Consider the following 12717-nt stretch of genomic DNA (forward strand, 5'->3'; position numbering starts at 1 on the left):
TATGCAAATTCTTAGCGGAAATTGACGATATTCAGCACCAAATGTCATTCGGGAATACCCGATCGATTACGAACGTTACCGAATATTGACGTTTGTGGTGTCTCCCTTGGTTTCCGGTTCTAGAAGTGATATTTTAGTTTTTTGCTAAGTTTCTTATAAAGTTTTCAGAACGTTTCAATGGCTATTCCTAAACGTAAAATATTAAGAATAGTAAAAACAAGTATTATTATACTTGGCATATCATTGGTGATTCTTGTTCTGCGTTCTTTTTATACAAAGAAACCTATATTTGCTATTTTTAAGTCCCGATTTCAGCTTGGAGACTTTTATTTTGATTATGCAACAGGACTGTTTAAATTTAAAGATGACTCAGGTGACTTATACTTATCAGTCAGAATTCCAGATGCAGTACAGTTTCTTCCAGATGCCACGTGTTCTTCCACCAGTGATGACAAAAAGTTATGTTTTCAGTGGATGGGGAGAGGAAAATTAGAAATAAAAGAGGCCATCCACGATGATGTGCGATGTTACAATGTAGTTTGGACCCCTAAAAATAACGGCTTTGTGCCTAAGAATTGTGTATCTCTGAACACCGCATTGTGGTATGGAGGTGCAACACACTTCAACCACCAATGGCCTTTAAATAATCTTAAAATTCCAATGCAACCCTTTATTTCCTCTCCAATATCTAGAGCTGAAGAGATAGGCCATGAGGTATTCGGATCTGTTCTGGAACGGTTTTGGATTAGCTCCAAAGGAGTTGGTATAGTGGTCGATAACTTGGTGCCATTACATGTTAGTGTGAATGAAACCATTTCAAAGTTGCTCTGTTTTAAAGCTGACTATCAGGGCAACGTGTTTGAAAATCCTGAAAATTCCCCACCTGTACTTAGATACTCTATTTGTAAAGCTAAGAATGTGAAACAAATTCATAATTATCTTTACAAAAGATGTTTTTCAAAGCCCATATCACCACCTGATTTGAAAATGATTGAACAACCATTGTGGTCAACTGGGGCTAGATTTCATGAACAAGTATCACAACGCACTGTTTTGGACATGGTTGATGGAATTATAAAGAATAACTTTCCTGTTGGTCAGTTGGAAATTGATGATGGATATTACAAATCAATGGGAGATTTCAATTTTAATGACAAGAAATTTCGAAATGCACATCAAATGCTGGGAGAGATGAAAGAAAATAAATTTCAAATTAGCACCTGGGTGTCTCCATTTGTTAATCCTGACAAAAATTCGATTACATATGCAGAAGGTCTGAAACAAGGTTACTGGGTTTTGAATAGTGATAGCAAAGAACCTGCAATGGTTCTTTTGTCTGGGAATCAATCCGCCCTTCTTGATGTAACAAACAACAATGCGGTGAAATGGTTTCTTGAAAACCTTAATAAAATCAAGAAAGAGTACAGATTTGATACATTTAAATTCAGCTTTGGGGAAGCAAGCTTTTTAGACTACAGTATGAACACAAAAGAATTTTTGCACAGCCCATGTGACTACACTACAAAATATGTGGAAATGGCTAGTTCCTTTGGTGACAGTGTGGTTGTACGTGCCGGACACCAGTCACAAAAGTATGCCGTTTTTGTTGAGCTTGGTGATAAGCATATGCACTGGGGATATGATAATGGATTAAAGTCAATTATTCCGACGATACTGACGCTAGGAATCCTGGGATATCCATTTGTCAAACCTGGTCCAATTGGTGGATACATGAATACTCGTTCCAAAAAGATGCAAAATTCAACAGTTCAGTTGCCTGATTCTGAGCTGTTCATCCGATGGATGCAACTTGCAACATACTTACCTGTGATGGAATTTTCAATATTACCGTGGCAATACAAGGATGATGTTCTAATGTTTGCTCATAATCTAATACAACTGCACAGCAATAAGTTTGCTCCGATCATTAAAGCTGCAGCCAAAGAATCTTCAGTTACAGGTTTGCTTTGACTGGAAATTTTATTGCAATTGAATTTACTACTTTAGTGAAATTTAACAAAACATTTTTAAAATCTGTTCCTTTTGGTGAGCACTCCGAGTTAAAATTTAAAACAAAATTTATATGATATATACTGGGGTGTTACATCTATAGATGTGTATTTACAGATGCTTCAATGAAACAGGTTAAGTATCTATATATACCATGTACATGCATGGGGATTATGGAAATGCCAGAGCTGGGAAGGGGAGATAATGCTACCATATGCACTGTTGCCCAACTCGAATGAAATGATAGAAAAGCTAGCTATAATACTATTATCCCAGAATGCTATTAAAACATACATGTCACAAGCTTAATGGAGCATGCCCCTGCTCCATAAATAGATTAATATTTTAAAATTATTTTTCCATATTAAAGAGGTTTTATCAAAGTTACATAATATCCATAATAATATCTTAGTTTTGGTTTTGAAATGTAAAGATTACATTTGTACTTTAAACAACGTGTTCATAAAATATTGCAATAATTTAATTTACAGTAATAATGACCAGTAAAATTTGTTATTAATCAGTTATGTGTACAGGCATGTTTGGTCCATTTTTATTCCCATTGGGATTCAGTCTTTCTTGTCTGTGTGTGTATACTATGGGTATATAATATAAATTAATATAATTGTATACAGGTATGTATGTGTGTGTGTGTGTATATATGTATTTGTAAAATTTAACATGTTTTTCCTATCGACTGCTTTTCCTTCGTATCTTTAGTTGTTAATTAATAGTACTATACTTCATGATATGACAACTGGTTTTTCATTAAATAGAACTATAATTAAGTTATGTTTTCCTCTTTCTCAAGGTGCCCCAATCATCCGGCCATTATGGTGGATGGCTCCGGATGACAAAGATGCGCTGACCATCGACAATGAGTTTCTTCTTGGTGATGAGATTTTAGTGGCTCCTGTTTTAGAAAACAGGTCTCGACAGCGGGACATTTACCTGCCACCAGGAGGTCGATGGAAGGACGTTCTTCGGCAGAAGCTTTATGATGGTGGCCAATGGTTGACAAATTATATGGTGGCATTGTATGAAATTCCCACATTCCAACTGATCAAATCTCCATTGTGATAATTTGTTTGTTTGTTTGTTATGATGTTAAATATTTTTAAGGCAATTTAAAGTTCAAGGGAAATACTTTTAGTCTTTTGTGAACTTTATTATCAGTGGAACCCATTGGAAACTACTTAGGGTTTTTTTGTGTGTTTTTTTTTTAATTCATAGAATGGTGGATTGTGTTACATGGCATTTGGTAACACACCTTTAGTTTCTTTATTTTGATGACACACTACAATTGTTATGATTAAACATAAATCAGTTTAACCAGAATTATGTGTCTGAATAGCATTTTGAGCAATACAGTCTTTCATGTACCGGTATGTCATGAGTAGAGCAGTCGGGTAGTGTAAAATGAAAAGTGGAAAGTTTTAAAGTTTGTGATTGAGATGACTAAGGCCTGTTTACCATTAACACAATTCTACACATGATTTACTGTGTGTATTTTCACACACTGAGATATGTATTTCCATTAGGGTCACCACGAGTACTCTGGCACGGGCCAAATTTATAAATGATCAAAATATTTTTTTAAATGGATCATATGTTATGCATTTTATCATCTGAACAACTAAATAATTTGTCTGCAAGGATATGGTAATGCAATGTAAATAGTTTCCTTTTTATACGCCCGTCTATGATGGGTCGTATTATGGTATGGCATTGTTCAGTCTGTCCGTACGTACGTACGTACGTCCGTCTGTTAACTTTTTCTTGTCCGGACCATATCTTAGATACAGATGCATATATAGGACCATCAAACTTCACATGTAGGAACAACTTGAGATGGCAGTGTGTTGCGTATGATTACTAGGTCACTGTGACCTACTTTTTACGGTCTACTGCACATAACAGTAAATCCTTGTCCAGACCATATCTTGCATACATATGCACACAGGACCGTCAAACCTCACATGTAGGAACAACTTGGGATGGCGGTGTGTCGCGTACTATTACTAAGTCACTGTGACCTACTTTTCACGGGTCTACTGCAGATAACGGTAAATCATTGTCTGGACCATATCTTGCATACAGGACCATCAAACCTCACATGTAGGAACAACTTGGGATGGAGGTGTGTCACGTTTTATTGCTAGATCACTGTGACCAACTTTTCACGATCTACTGCACATAACAGTAAATCCTTGTCCAGACCATATCTTGCATACAGATGCATACAGGACCATCAAACCTCACAATATAAATGTGTCACCAGAGTACCAATGCTAAACAAAATTTCCCTTTCTAATAAAGAACAATAACTTCATTAATCAGACGGTACCTTCTGCAATGGATACAGTATCATCAGTAGTTGGTCCAAAACAAACTGTTCATCCATCCCATTGCAAATATTTCATATAATTAGAATCATATTGGTAACATACTGGTATTCATTAATATCTATGTCTTTTCATCTAACTCCTGACGGGCGTATCATGTACTCTTGTTTTATTATCATAAAGATAATTTGCCTGCAAATATATGGTAATACAATGTAAATAATGTTACATTGTTTATGTACATAATATAATGTATTTTATCGCTATGTACATGCATATTTCTTTGTATGATAATGTAAATAGTTTGGGGTTTTTTTTTATCATGTTACTTGGTGCATGTCTGTGGCACAGTGTAAAAAATAGTGGTACAGCTCGAGGTTGCCAGAAACAAATGAGCTGAGCATGCAAAGGATGTGAATATTTTAGCAGGTATGCTCCATGGGAATTTTTTTTAAATGTAGATGCTCAGGGGTGTAATCTAGAGCAATTTGGAGTGAGTTGTTACCTCTTTTTTTATATTTTGTTGGGGAATCAAAGGCTGTTGATAATGTTTTTCACTTTTTTTTTTTCTAAAGGTCAGTAAATAGGTAAAAAGTAGCAAAGTTTGTTCTCTGTTGGTATGAAGAGAAAAGAAGAAAAAGAAAAAAAGTGATACAGCCATGCCCTTGCTGTACATAGATATATACACACACATATATATACACACACATACATATACACACACACACACACACACACACACATATATATACACATACATATACACACACACGCACACACACATATATATACACACATATATTTAATCATTATAAACATGCATATTTGTATTAAGTCAGCTTTTAAACAAATATTTTGAGAGTACAGCTGACCTATTTGGGTATTTTTTCATGTTTGAACCAGTGTCCCACAACTGGCATATAAAATTTTGAAATTGTATATAGCTTTATTATATACTGACCAGTACAAATTAACTTTGGCCCTTGAACATAGGAGATAGAATTTTTTTTTTGCAATGCCTCAAAATATTGAGCTTGAAATTTTATATATAGCTTTATTACCGGTATGCACTACTTGGTTGATTTAGGGGACATGTATTGCTTTAGCAGTACACACAGAATGTTTGTTTTTAAAGTTATTATTACATGTATTTAAACAACTTTTTTTATTATTATTGTTTATTCTTTTTAGAAATGTCTGTGTTATTTAAGTGTTCCTAGTGTAAAATTAATGAAACTGTAGAGATAAAGTGAAGTAATATACTTGCTCAGCTAGCGGAAATGATGGACAAATGAGCATTCAGTAGTACTAGTCAGTTTTAAATAAACAACACCTGGGATTGAAGAAACTGAAAAACAAAAACAAAAACTACCCCAGAAATGGAATAAAGTGCAGATATATGGATATAAATGGATAAGTGAGTGGGTGGGCAGGATATAGGTAGATAGGAACGAATATAGATTGTCATACACACACACACACACACACACACACTGTTAATAACTGGCACAAGTTTAAATATCTTGAATAATATTAATCTTTGAAGTAAATTTTGCTTGTGTTGTCACATTTAAACTTGTTATTGTTGGTCATTTTTGTATTTCTATATTTGCCATCGTTGAGATATAAATTGCCATAGTTCGGGAGCATCTGTAAAGTTCCTCAATGACGGAAAAATATGTGCATTATTTGCCAGTATTTAACATGTGTTCATTTAAAATGTCTACATACAGAAAAAGAATGTTTCAGTCATGTTTATTTGTTGCATCAGTCACTTTTAAAAAACATTCCTGTACGCAGGCTCAAAATTGGCATCATTGTGCCATTTCGACCATGACAATTTGTTTTTTAAAATTTAATACTACTTGGGGATACTGTAAATGCATTGTCAAAACTGTTTATATATATGAAATTGTCTGTAATGTAACCAGTTTTATTTGTTATAAGAGGTTTTTTGAATGTTGAAGAAACTTGTTTGAATGACTGTAGTCTGAATATAATATAAAATATATTCTTTTTTTTAATCTTTTGTGGTGTTTGTTTTATCAATTTATTTTATTACTAATATTTTATGGGTGGGACGTAGCCTAGTGGTAAAGTGCAAACTGCATACAGGAAGTGGATAGATTCAGTGGTGGTAGTGTGATAATGTGGGTAGCAATTTTACACACTAGATGTATCAACCTGGTTCACATCCAAGGTAACGTAATGTTGCAGAGATAAACTTTTGCAGTCACATATCGTTCCAATTATGAGTAACACCAACATTGTATTCCAGCACAACAATGCAAGACCACATATAGCTAGATTAAAAACAGCATACCTACATATTATTAAGGTCCTGCCCTGGCCTGCTTGATCTCCAGATTTGAACCCCATAGAATATTATTTGGATGAGTTGGATTCCACAGTTGGCACCGACATTACAGGCAGAGTGGGCCACCATTCCACAAGGTGTAATTTGTAACCTTATTGCTTCTATGGGAAGATGTCGGGCAGTTCTGACTCCCATGGTGGGCACACAAAATATTGACTGCATACCGTTGTAATCTTGAACGTTTTAAATGTCACATCATTGACAACAGTTACTGTCAACTGCCAATACTTGTGTAACATGAACATTCTGCTGTTTTCCGTTCATCCATTAAATAAATCTTTCCATTGTAAAAAAAAGAAAAAATCTACTTTTGGGGAGAACAATTTATTTGAGGCAAACATGCACTGCAATTATGTTCAGATGCATAAAACACCATAGTGTAAAATACCACTGTGATACTTCATGTTGTTATACCACTTACATTCCATTATAAAATACATTTTTAATAACAGAAAGCCAGTTTGAATAACCTATAATGAATTAATTTTGACATGTTGATTGGTATTACTGCAAGGTATACAAGTTCCTGTGGAAAAACCACTATTCTCAAAATTGTAACAATTAAACATTTTCTTGAACAAAAAATCTGGGAAACATAGGATCTTGAGAACACTGGCAGAACAGGTTTTGGGTACAGCTAAAATATGGAATTCTTACTTTCACCTCAAATAAATATTTACAGAAACTGTGCTGAGCTAACTTGTCCAATCAAAATCGCTGGAAGAATTGTAAAAGCTAACAATTTTAATGTTTTAATAAACTGGACTAAGAACGCTGCAGACTTATGGGTCACAGTCATAAAACAACTAACAGATATATGTGCACAGTACTTTGACCTCTCCATTTGCAGCGTAACTATAGAGCTGGAGTGCAAGGAATGGGATTAGTTAAAACAAAAAGTCTACAATGCTTCTGTTTCAGTATTTTCCCAAAACTTTACTAGTTTGTACCATGCTAAAAACAAACAACAGAACTGTTCACCATATTAATACATTTTATTAAACAATTGTTTTTATAAATGTGATGATTACATATGGTTTCATGTGTGTGGTTAGGCAAGGGAGGGGGCCAAAGACAACTTTGAGATAGGCACCAATGTCTTATTCTGAAAAAAACTAAACAATTTCAGTAAATTATTAATATGTGAACTTAAAAATAACATTTGTTGAAAGGGGTCACAGTTATGACTCCACAAAACCAATAATATAATTAGCCCAACCACACACACTGTTAAACACATCCAGGAAAAATAGCATCATGCTAAATATGAAAACAGAACGTCCTATTTGAGGTCATCTAAAAATATATATATTGAATTACTGTTCGGGTAATGTGTAGTTTTAACACTGGATCAGTAGGTATGAATTTATTTGAAATTAAAGACCAATAGTCAAACATATTAAAAAATATAAGCATGTTTAACATGTAGCCGTTTTTCCTGGTAAACCATGAGACTTTGGTCCTAGATTCTGATGGTAGTCTGCTGAATTGTAATACAGTTCTAATTAACATTTTTCATATATGTGCAACATTCAGCAAATACTCCTACAAAGAAGACTAAGCAAACATGCTGTCATTTTTTTTTTTTTTTAAATATACATGTACTGTATTTGAATAAGAAGGAATATTGCTCTAAATGGACTGTTTTCGGGTAACCATTTGGCCACCAGTCCCCACCACAACCCAACATTCCAGAAAACTGACATTTTTTCAATCATCCATGGAACTATCAAACAGATAGTCCGAACTGTTATTACTCCTATGTTAAGAATTACTAAAACTACGGTTCCACATATTTAAAGCAATAATAAACATTTTAAAATTTGTACAAATGTATAACATTACACATTATACATCAAGAGAAATCTGCTTTAAAATAATATAACAGGTCAAAAGCATGACATTAAAAAGATGGGCCTATCCTTAAAAATTCATATATCTATTACATAAAGTATCACAGAATTGCTGTCACAAAACAAGCATTATGTTTGATATGAGTGATCAAACACAAACCAACAGACACACAAATGTATATTCATGCATTATACTTTATATGCTAACAATAGCTAACAATATGTACACTATTAAAATAAATAAGGATGAAATAATATAAATATTAGTAATACTGATCCATAATAACAAGTTATAAATTGCCTGTCAGACAAGTTGATAATGCAACCAATACTGTTACAAACTTAATATATACAGTACACTCAAAATCGCACACAAAAGAGATTCCTTCTTGTTCTCTCGAAAGTCTCCCACCAATTATCACAGCTTATTTCAGTACATTTCTTGTGAAAACGAAACACTCACTTTTGATGTATATTTGTTCTTTAAACTACAATGCTTGTCTTTATAGTCTGGAATTACTTCCACTTATCTGTTTGGTCTTTTATTATTCAATATATACATACTGAAGTGAGCTTTAAAACCAAGAATTGTATGGAATTAAATATCTGTTTTGGGTGCTGTTTATAATAGTGAAATTTACATACCACAGCAGATGTGCCAAATTTACATGACAAGCATGCTTCATGTGTGTTACTAATGTTAGAAATGTACAAGTAATTAAACATATGGGTTGAAATGTTTCCATTTGAATTATATTGTGTGTGTTCATTTATTGTTAACTGGTATTTAGGTGCTTTGAATGTGCTAATTCTATAAATATATACACAGTGGACTCTGTCTAAGTGACGTATATGCCAGATTCAAGTGGTACTGATGAAATGCACTAGTCCACGTAGAATTCTAGATTAGACAAGACTTCAACCAAGCTGTTAAATTGTCAGTGAATAAGACTCAGAGTTTGTGCTCCTTTAAACAGAAATCCAGATTACACAGATGCCACTTTGACCACAATCCACTGTATACAGATTATTTTCTATACATTATTAATGAACATGTATTTACATGTAGGTTGCAGTGTGTCAGCTGTGCATATATATGGCATGCTTTTTATGTGCTACTTATAACTGGAATTTACAACTTGAAAGTGCCAATTTTAAATACAGGATGTGCTGTGTGTGTTCTTTATACAAGTGGACTTTACAGTCTTTGATATTAAAATGTGCCATTTGTACAAATACAGGTTATACAAATGGAATTAACATACAGTTCGGAATGTGCAAGTCATGCTTGTGCTTTACAGAAGCAAAAGATACATGAAAATTAAAATGTGCCAGTTTTACATGTATTTGGCATGCTATTATATGAAACTAATAACCACTGACCCTTAAATCTGGCTGGAAGCCTCATTATAAATTGTCACCCTCAATAACTAATTATCAGTGGAAGACCCATGGCGTCATATTTGCCACCCCATCCAACCTCAACTAAATGTCTTGTAACATTTTAATGTCTAATATTTTCTAATTTTATCTTTTAAACAGCGATATCAGCAGGGTACATTCTCACTTGAGATGACAAGACAAACGACACATACATTTAAAACAATTCTTCTTGATTTAGTAAGCCAAAGCAATATATGAAATTTCAAAGCTTAAATAATTTAGAATATTAAAGACAAAAAAAGGATAGCTTTTTGGCATCAACTCTTCTTTTTTCTGTTTTTGTTTTGTTTTATATTATAGTTATCATTTTTGGTTCCATGGTAACCATATAATGTTAGAAAATTAACAGTTCAAAAGATTTTTATATTTCATGTATAAAATGGTAAAAGGCAGTTGTATTTTGTACACATAATGTACAATTTAAAATCAGTGCAGTACTACATGTACAGATGAGTGCAAACAGAAACAAAACAAATTTCAGATGGTAAACAAACTTGCTGATGCGAGATAATTACAAAAATGACAGGACTGAAATATACCGTAAAGTAAAACAGCCACTCACAAGATATTAGATAAAGGTAAACTGGTTAATGCTGAACGTAACATTAAGTGTGGCATGGAGGAAGTAAAAATTCCGACTCCATATAATTTCAGTTGTTAATTTGTACATATATATGTGTATGTATAAATGACATCAAATACAGTGTCACACTGCGGTAATATTTCATGTAGAGGTTCTTGTGTTGTATAGTAACAGTATAAAAATTCTACAAAAAGTGGTGCAACACTTTTGTAATATTATCCAAAATAAGTGACACCATGTACTATAAAGAATTGTTCCAAACAAGTGACACATCCATATAAATCTGTAGAAAGGAATCTTATCAATTTCGGATATTAATCATCACAAATAAGATTACTAATGTCAATCTTCATTAAAAACAAGTTGCTTTCTAAATAATAATTTCAGTTAATCGCTGTGCAATGTTTGTGAAAGAAAGCAATGTTTCAGATGTTATTTAGTTTGTAATAAAATAATAAGTCTGCTACTAGTTGTATGGTTAGGCTACAGACTGGCCCAGATGTGTGAAAGCACCGTAACAATCTTTATCATGTGCACAGACATCAAGCTGCCGTGTTGTGTCTCCGTATGTGTTGCCAAATGCATAACGTCTTCCTGAAACAAACACAAAAGTAACAAATCATTAGTAACTAACATTTCTAACAATAGGGTCATCATTAAAACCAAGTTTGTTTTCTTTAACTCAACAAGTATAATTCAATTTTACTATCCTGTTGAAAGAAAGGACTTTTTTTTTAAAAAGAGTCGACTAGATTACAGCAAATAATATTCTTTCAGGTTGATCTTAAAAACTAGATGAAAGGAAGTGTGTGCTGGGGTGCATCATTGTGAAAGTGGATTTTTGTTTTGTGACAAGCCTGAAATGCTTCAACAAAGTGCATTCAATTTTATAGGTGTAGTATATAACATACCACACTAGTAAAGGATGTTTGTTTAAAGTCACCTACATTAAATGATTATGATCTGCCTGCACTATACAGACCATTGTTTCCAATTGGTTGCATAGGACTTTCTCCATATGTTCCGACAGACCAGCTAACAGATTTTAATATACATGTACGAGGCATCGGTCAGAAGAAGATTCCACTATTAACTGTACATCAGGTGGGTGTTTAACTATTGACTTAACTCTCACTTGGATTTCTATATAGTCAATCTTTTATAGAACAGGAGATGGGTTTTAGCCCAGTGGTAAAGTGTTCTCCTGATGCACAGTTAAAAAAGTAAAGTTTGTTTTATTTAACGACGCCACTAGAGCACATTGATTTTTTATCTTATCATCGGCTATTGGACGTCAAACATATGGTCATTTTGACACTGTTTTTAGAGGAAACCCGCTGTCGCCACATAGGCTACTCTTTTACGACAGGCAACAAGGGATCTTTTATTTGCGCTTCCCACAGGCAGGATAGCACAAACCAGTGTTGCACAACAGGTGTAACAAAGGCTGTGGTATGTACTATGCTGTCTGTGGGATGCTGCATATAGAGATTCCTTATTGCTAAGAAAGAGTAGCCCATGGTATGGTGGCAGCAGGTTTCCCATAAGTCCGACACCATATAGCCATAATTAAAATGTGTGTTGAGTTATGTCATTAAATAAAACATTGCTGTCTTCCTTCTTCCTTCTTCCTTTTATAAAACATAACATCTGGAGCAATTTAAAGAAATAATTGTTCCATAGTAAATAAAGTGTATTTGCAAAACCTACTTGGAACATATCCAGTGTACTTTGGTATCATGCCATCATTAACATATATTCTTCGGCTAAAGGACATGGGGGCACTTTTTGCCCGCTGAATGTCCGTTTTCGAAGTAAATCTACAAAGAAAGAAAGAAACACTTTTTTTTTAATTAGTGCTAAAAAATGGATTTGAATTATGTTTCAGGTTTAAATTCAGTGTAATTTTTAGGCCTTTTCAGTAACAAACAATATTAATCACTTGATGGTCAAATTACACAAAAGAAATTTGCCCATCCTTTTGGTAGCAGCCACCCAAATAATTTACTGATGTTTCACAAACTATTAAAAAGCATTGAGTATATGGGAAAAATACTGTTTTCAAAATTTTGAAAACTGAATTAGTAATTACTATTTAACATTTTA

The 12717-nt window shown here is 33.6% G+C and overlaps 2 protein-coding genes across 2 annotated transcripts in view; one reads left to right on the top strand and one right to left on the bottom strand.

Annotated features, from left to right (window-relative positions):
- The first annotated feature begins 125 nt into the window (after positions 1-125).
- Positions 126-6381, top strand: LOC121384578 (myogenesis-regulating glycosidase-like). Its single transcript, XM_041515034.1, has 2 exons — positions 126-1960; positions 2822-6381. Exons 1-2 carry the CDS (start codon positions 178-180, stop codon positions 3088-3090), a joined length of 2052 nt encoding a protein of 683 aa, XP_041370968.1. The 5' UTR covers positions 126-177; the 3' UTR covers positions 3091-6381.
- A 1332-nt stretch (positions 6382-7713) lies between these two features.
- The window catches only part of LOC121384579 (protein FAM166B-like), a 28452-nt gene continuing 23448 nt past the window's right edge, over positions 7714-12717 (bottom strand). The window contains exons 6-7 of the mRNA XM_041515035.1: positions 12322-12431; positions 7714-11205 (exon numbers count right to left, since the gene is read on the bottom strand). Coding sequence (XP_041370969.1) covers positions 11090-11205; positions 12322-12431 — 226 coding nt within the window. The 3' untranslated portion in view covers positions 7714-11089. The remainder of the gene's footprint in view (positions 11206-12321; positions 12432-12717) is intronic.

Source organism: Gigantopelta aegis, chromosome 10 (genome assembly GCF_016097555.1).
Source record: "Gigantopelta aegis isolate Gae_Host chromosome 10, Gae_host_genome, whole genome shotgun sequence".
Lineage (NCBI taxonomy): Eukaryota > Metazoa > Mollusca > Gastropoda > Neomphalida > Peltospiridae > Gigantopelta > Gigantopelta aegis.

What these genes read in the sequence shown, in the direction of transcription:
- LOC121384578 (XM_041515034.1), top strand. Translation starts at nt 178, where the DNA reads ATGGCTATTCCTAAACGTAAAATATTAAGAATAGTAAAAACAAGTATT. An exon ending in CAAAGAATCTTCAGTTACAG is followed by an intron (nt 1,961 to 2,821) that starts GTTTGCTTTGAC and finishes CTCTTTCTCAAG; the next exon opens with GTGCCCCAATCATCCGGCCA.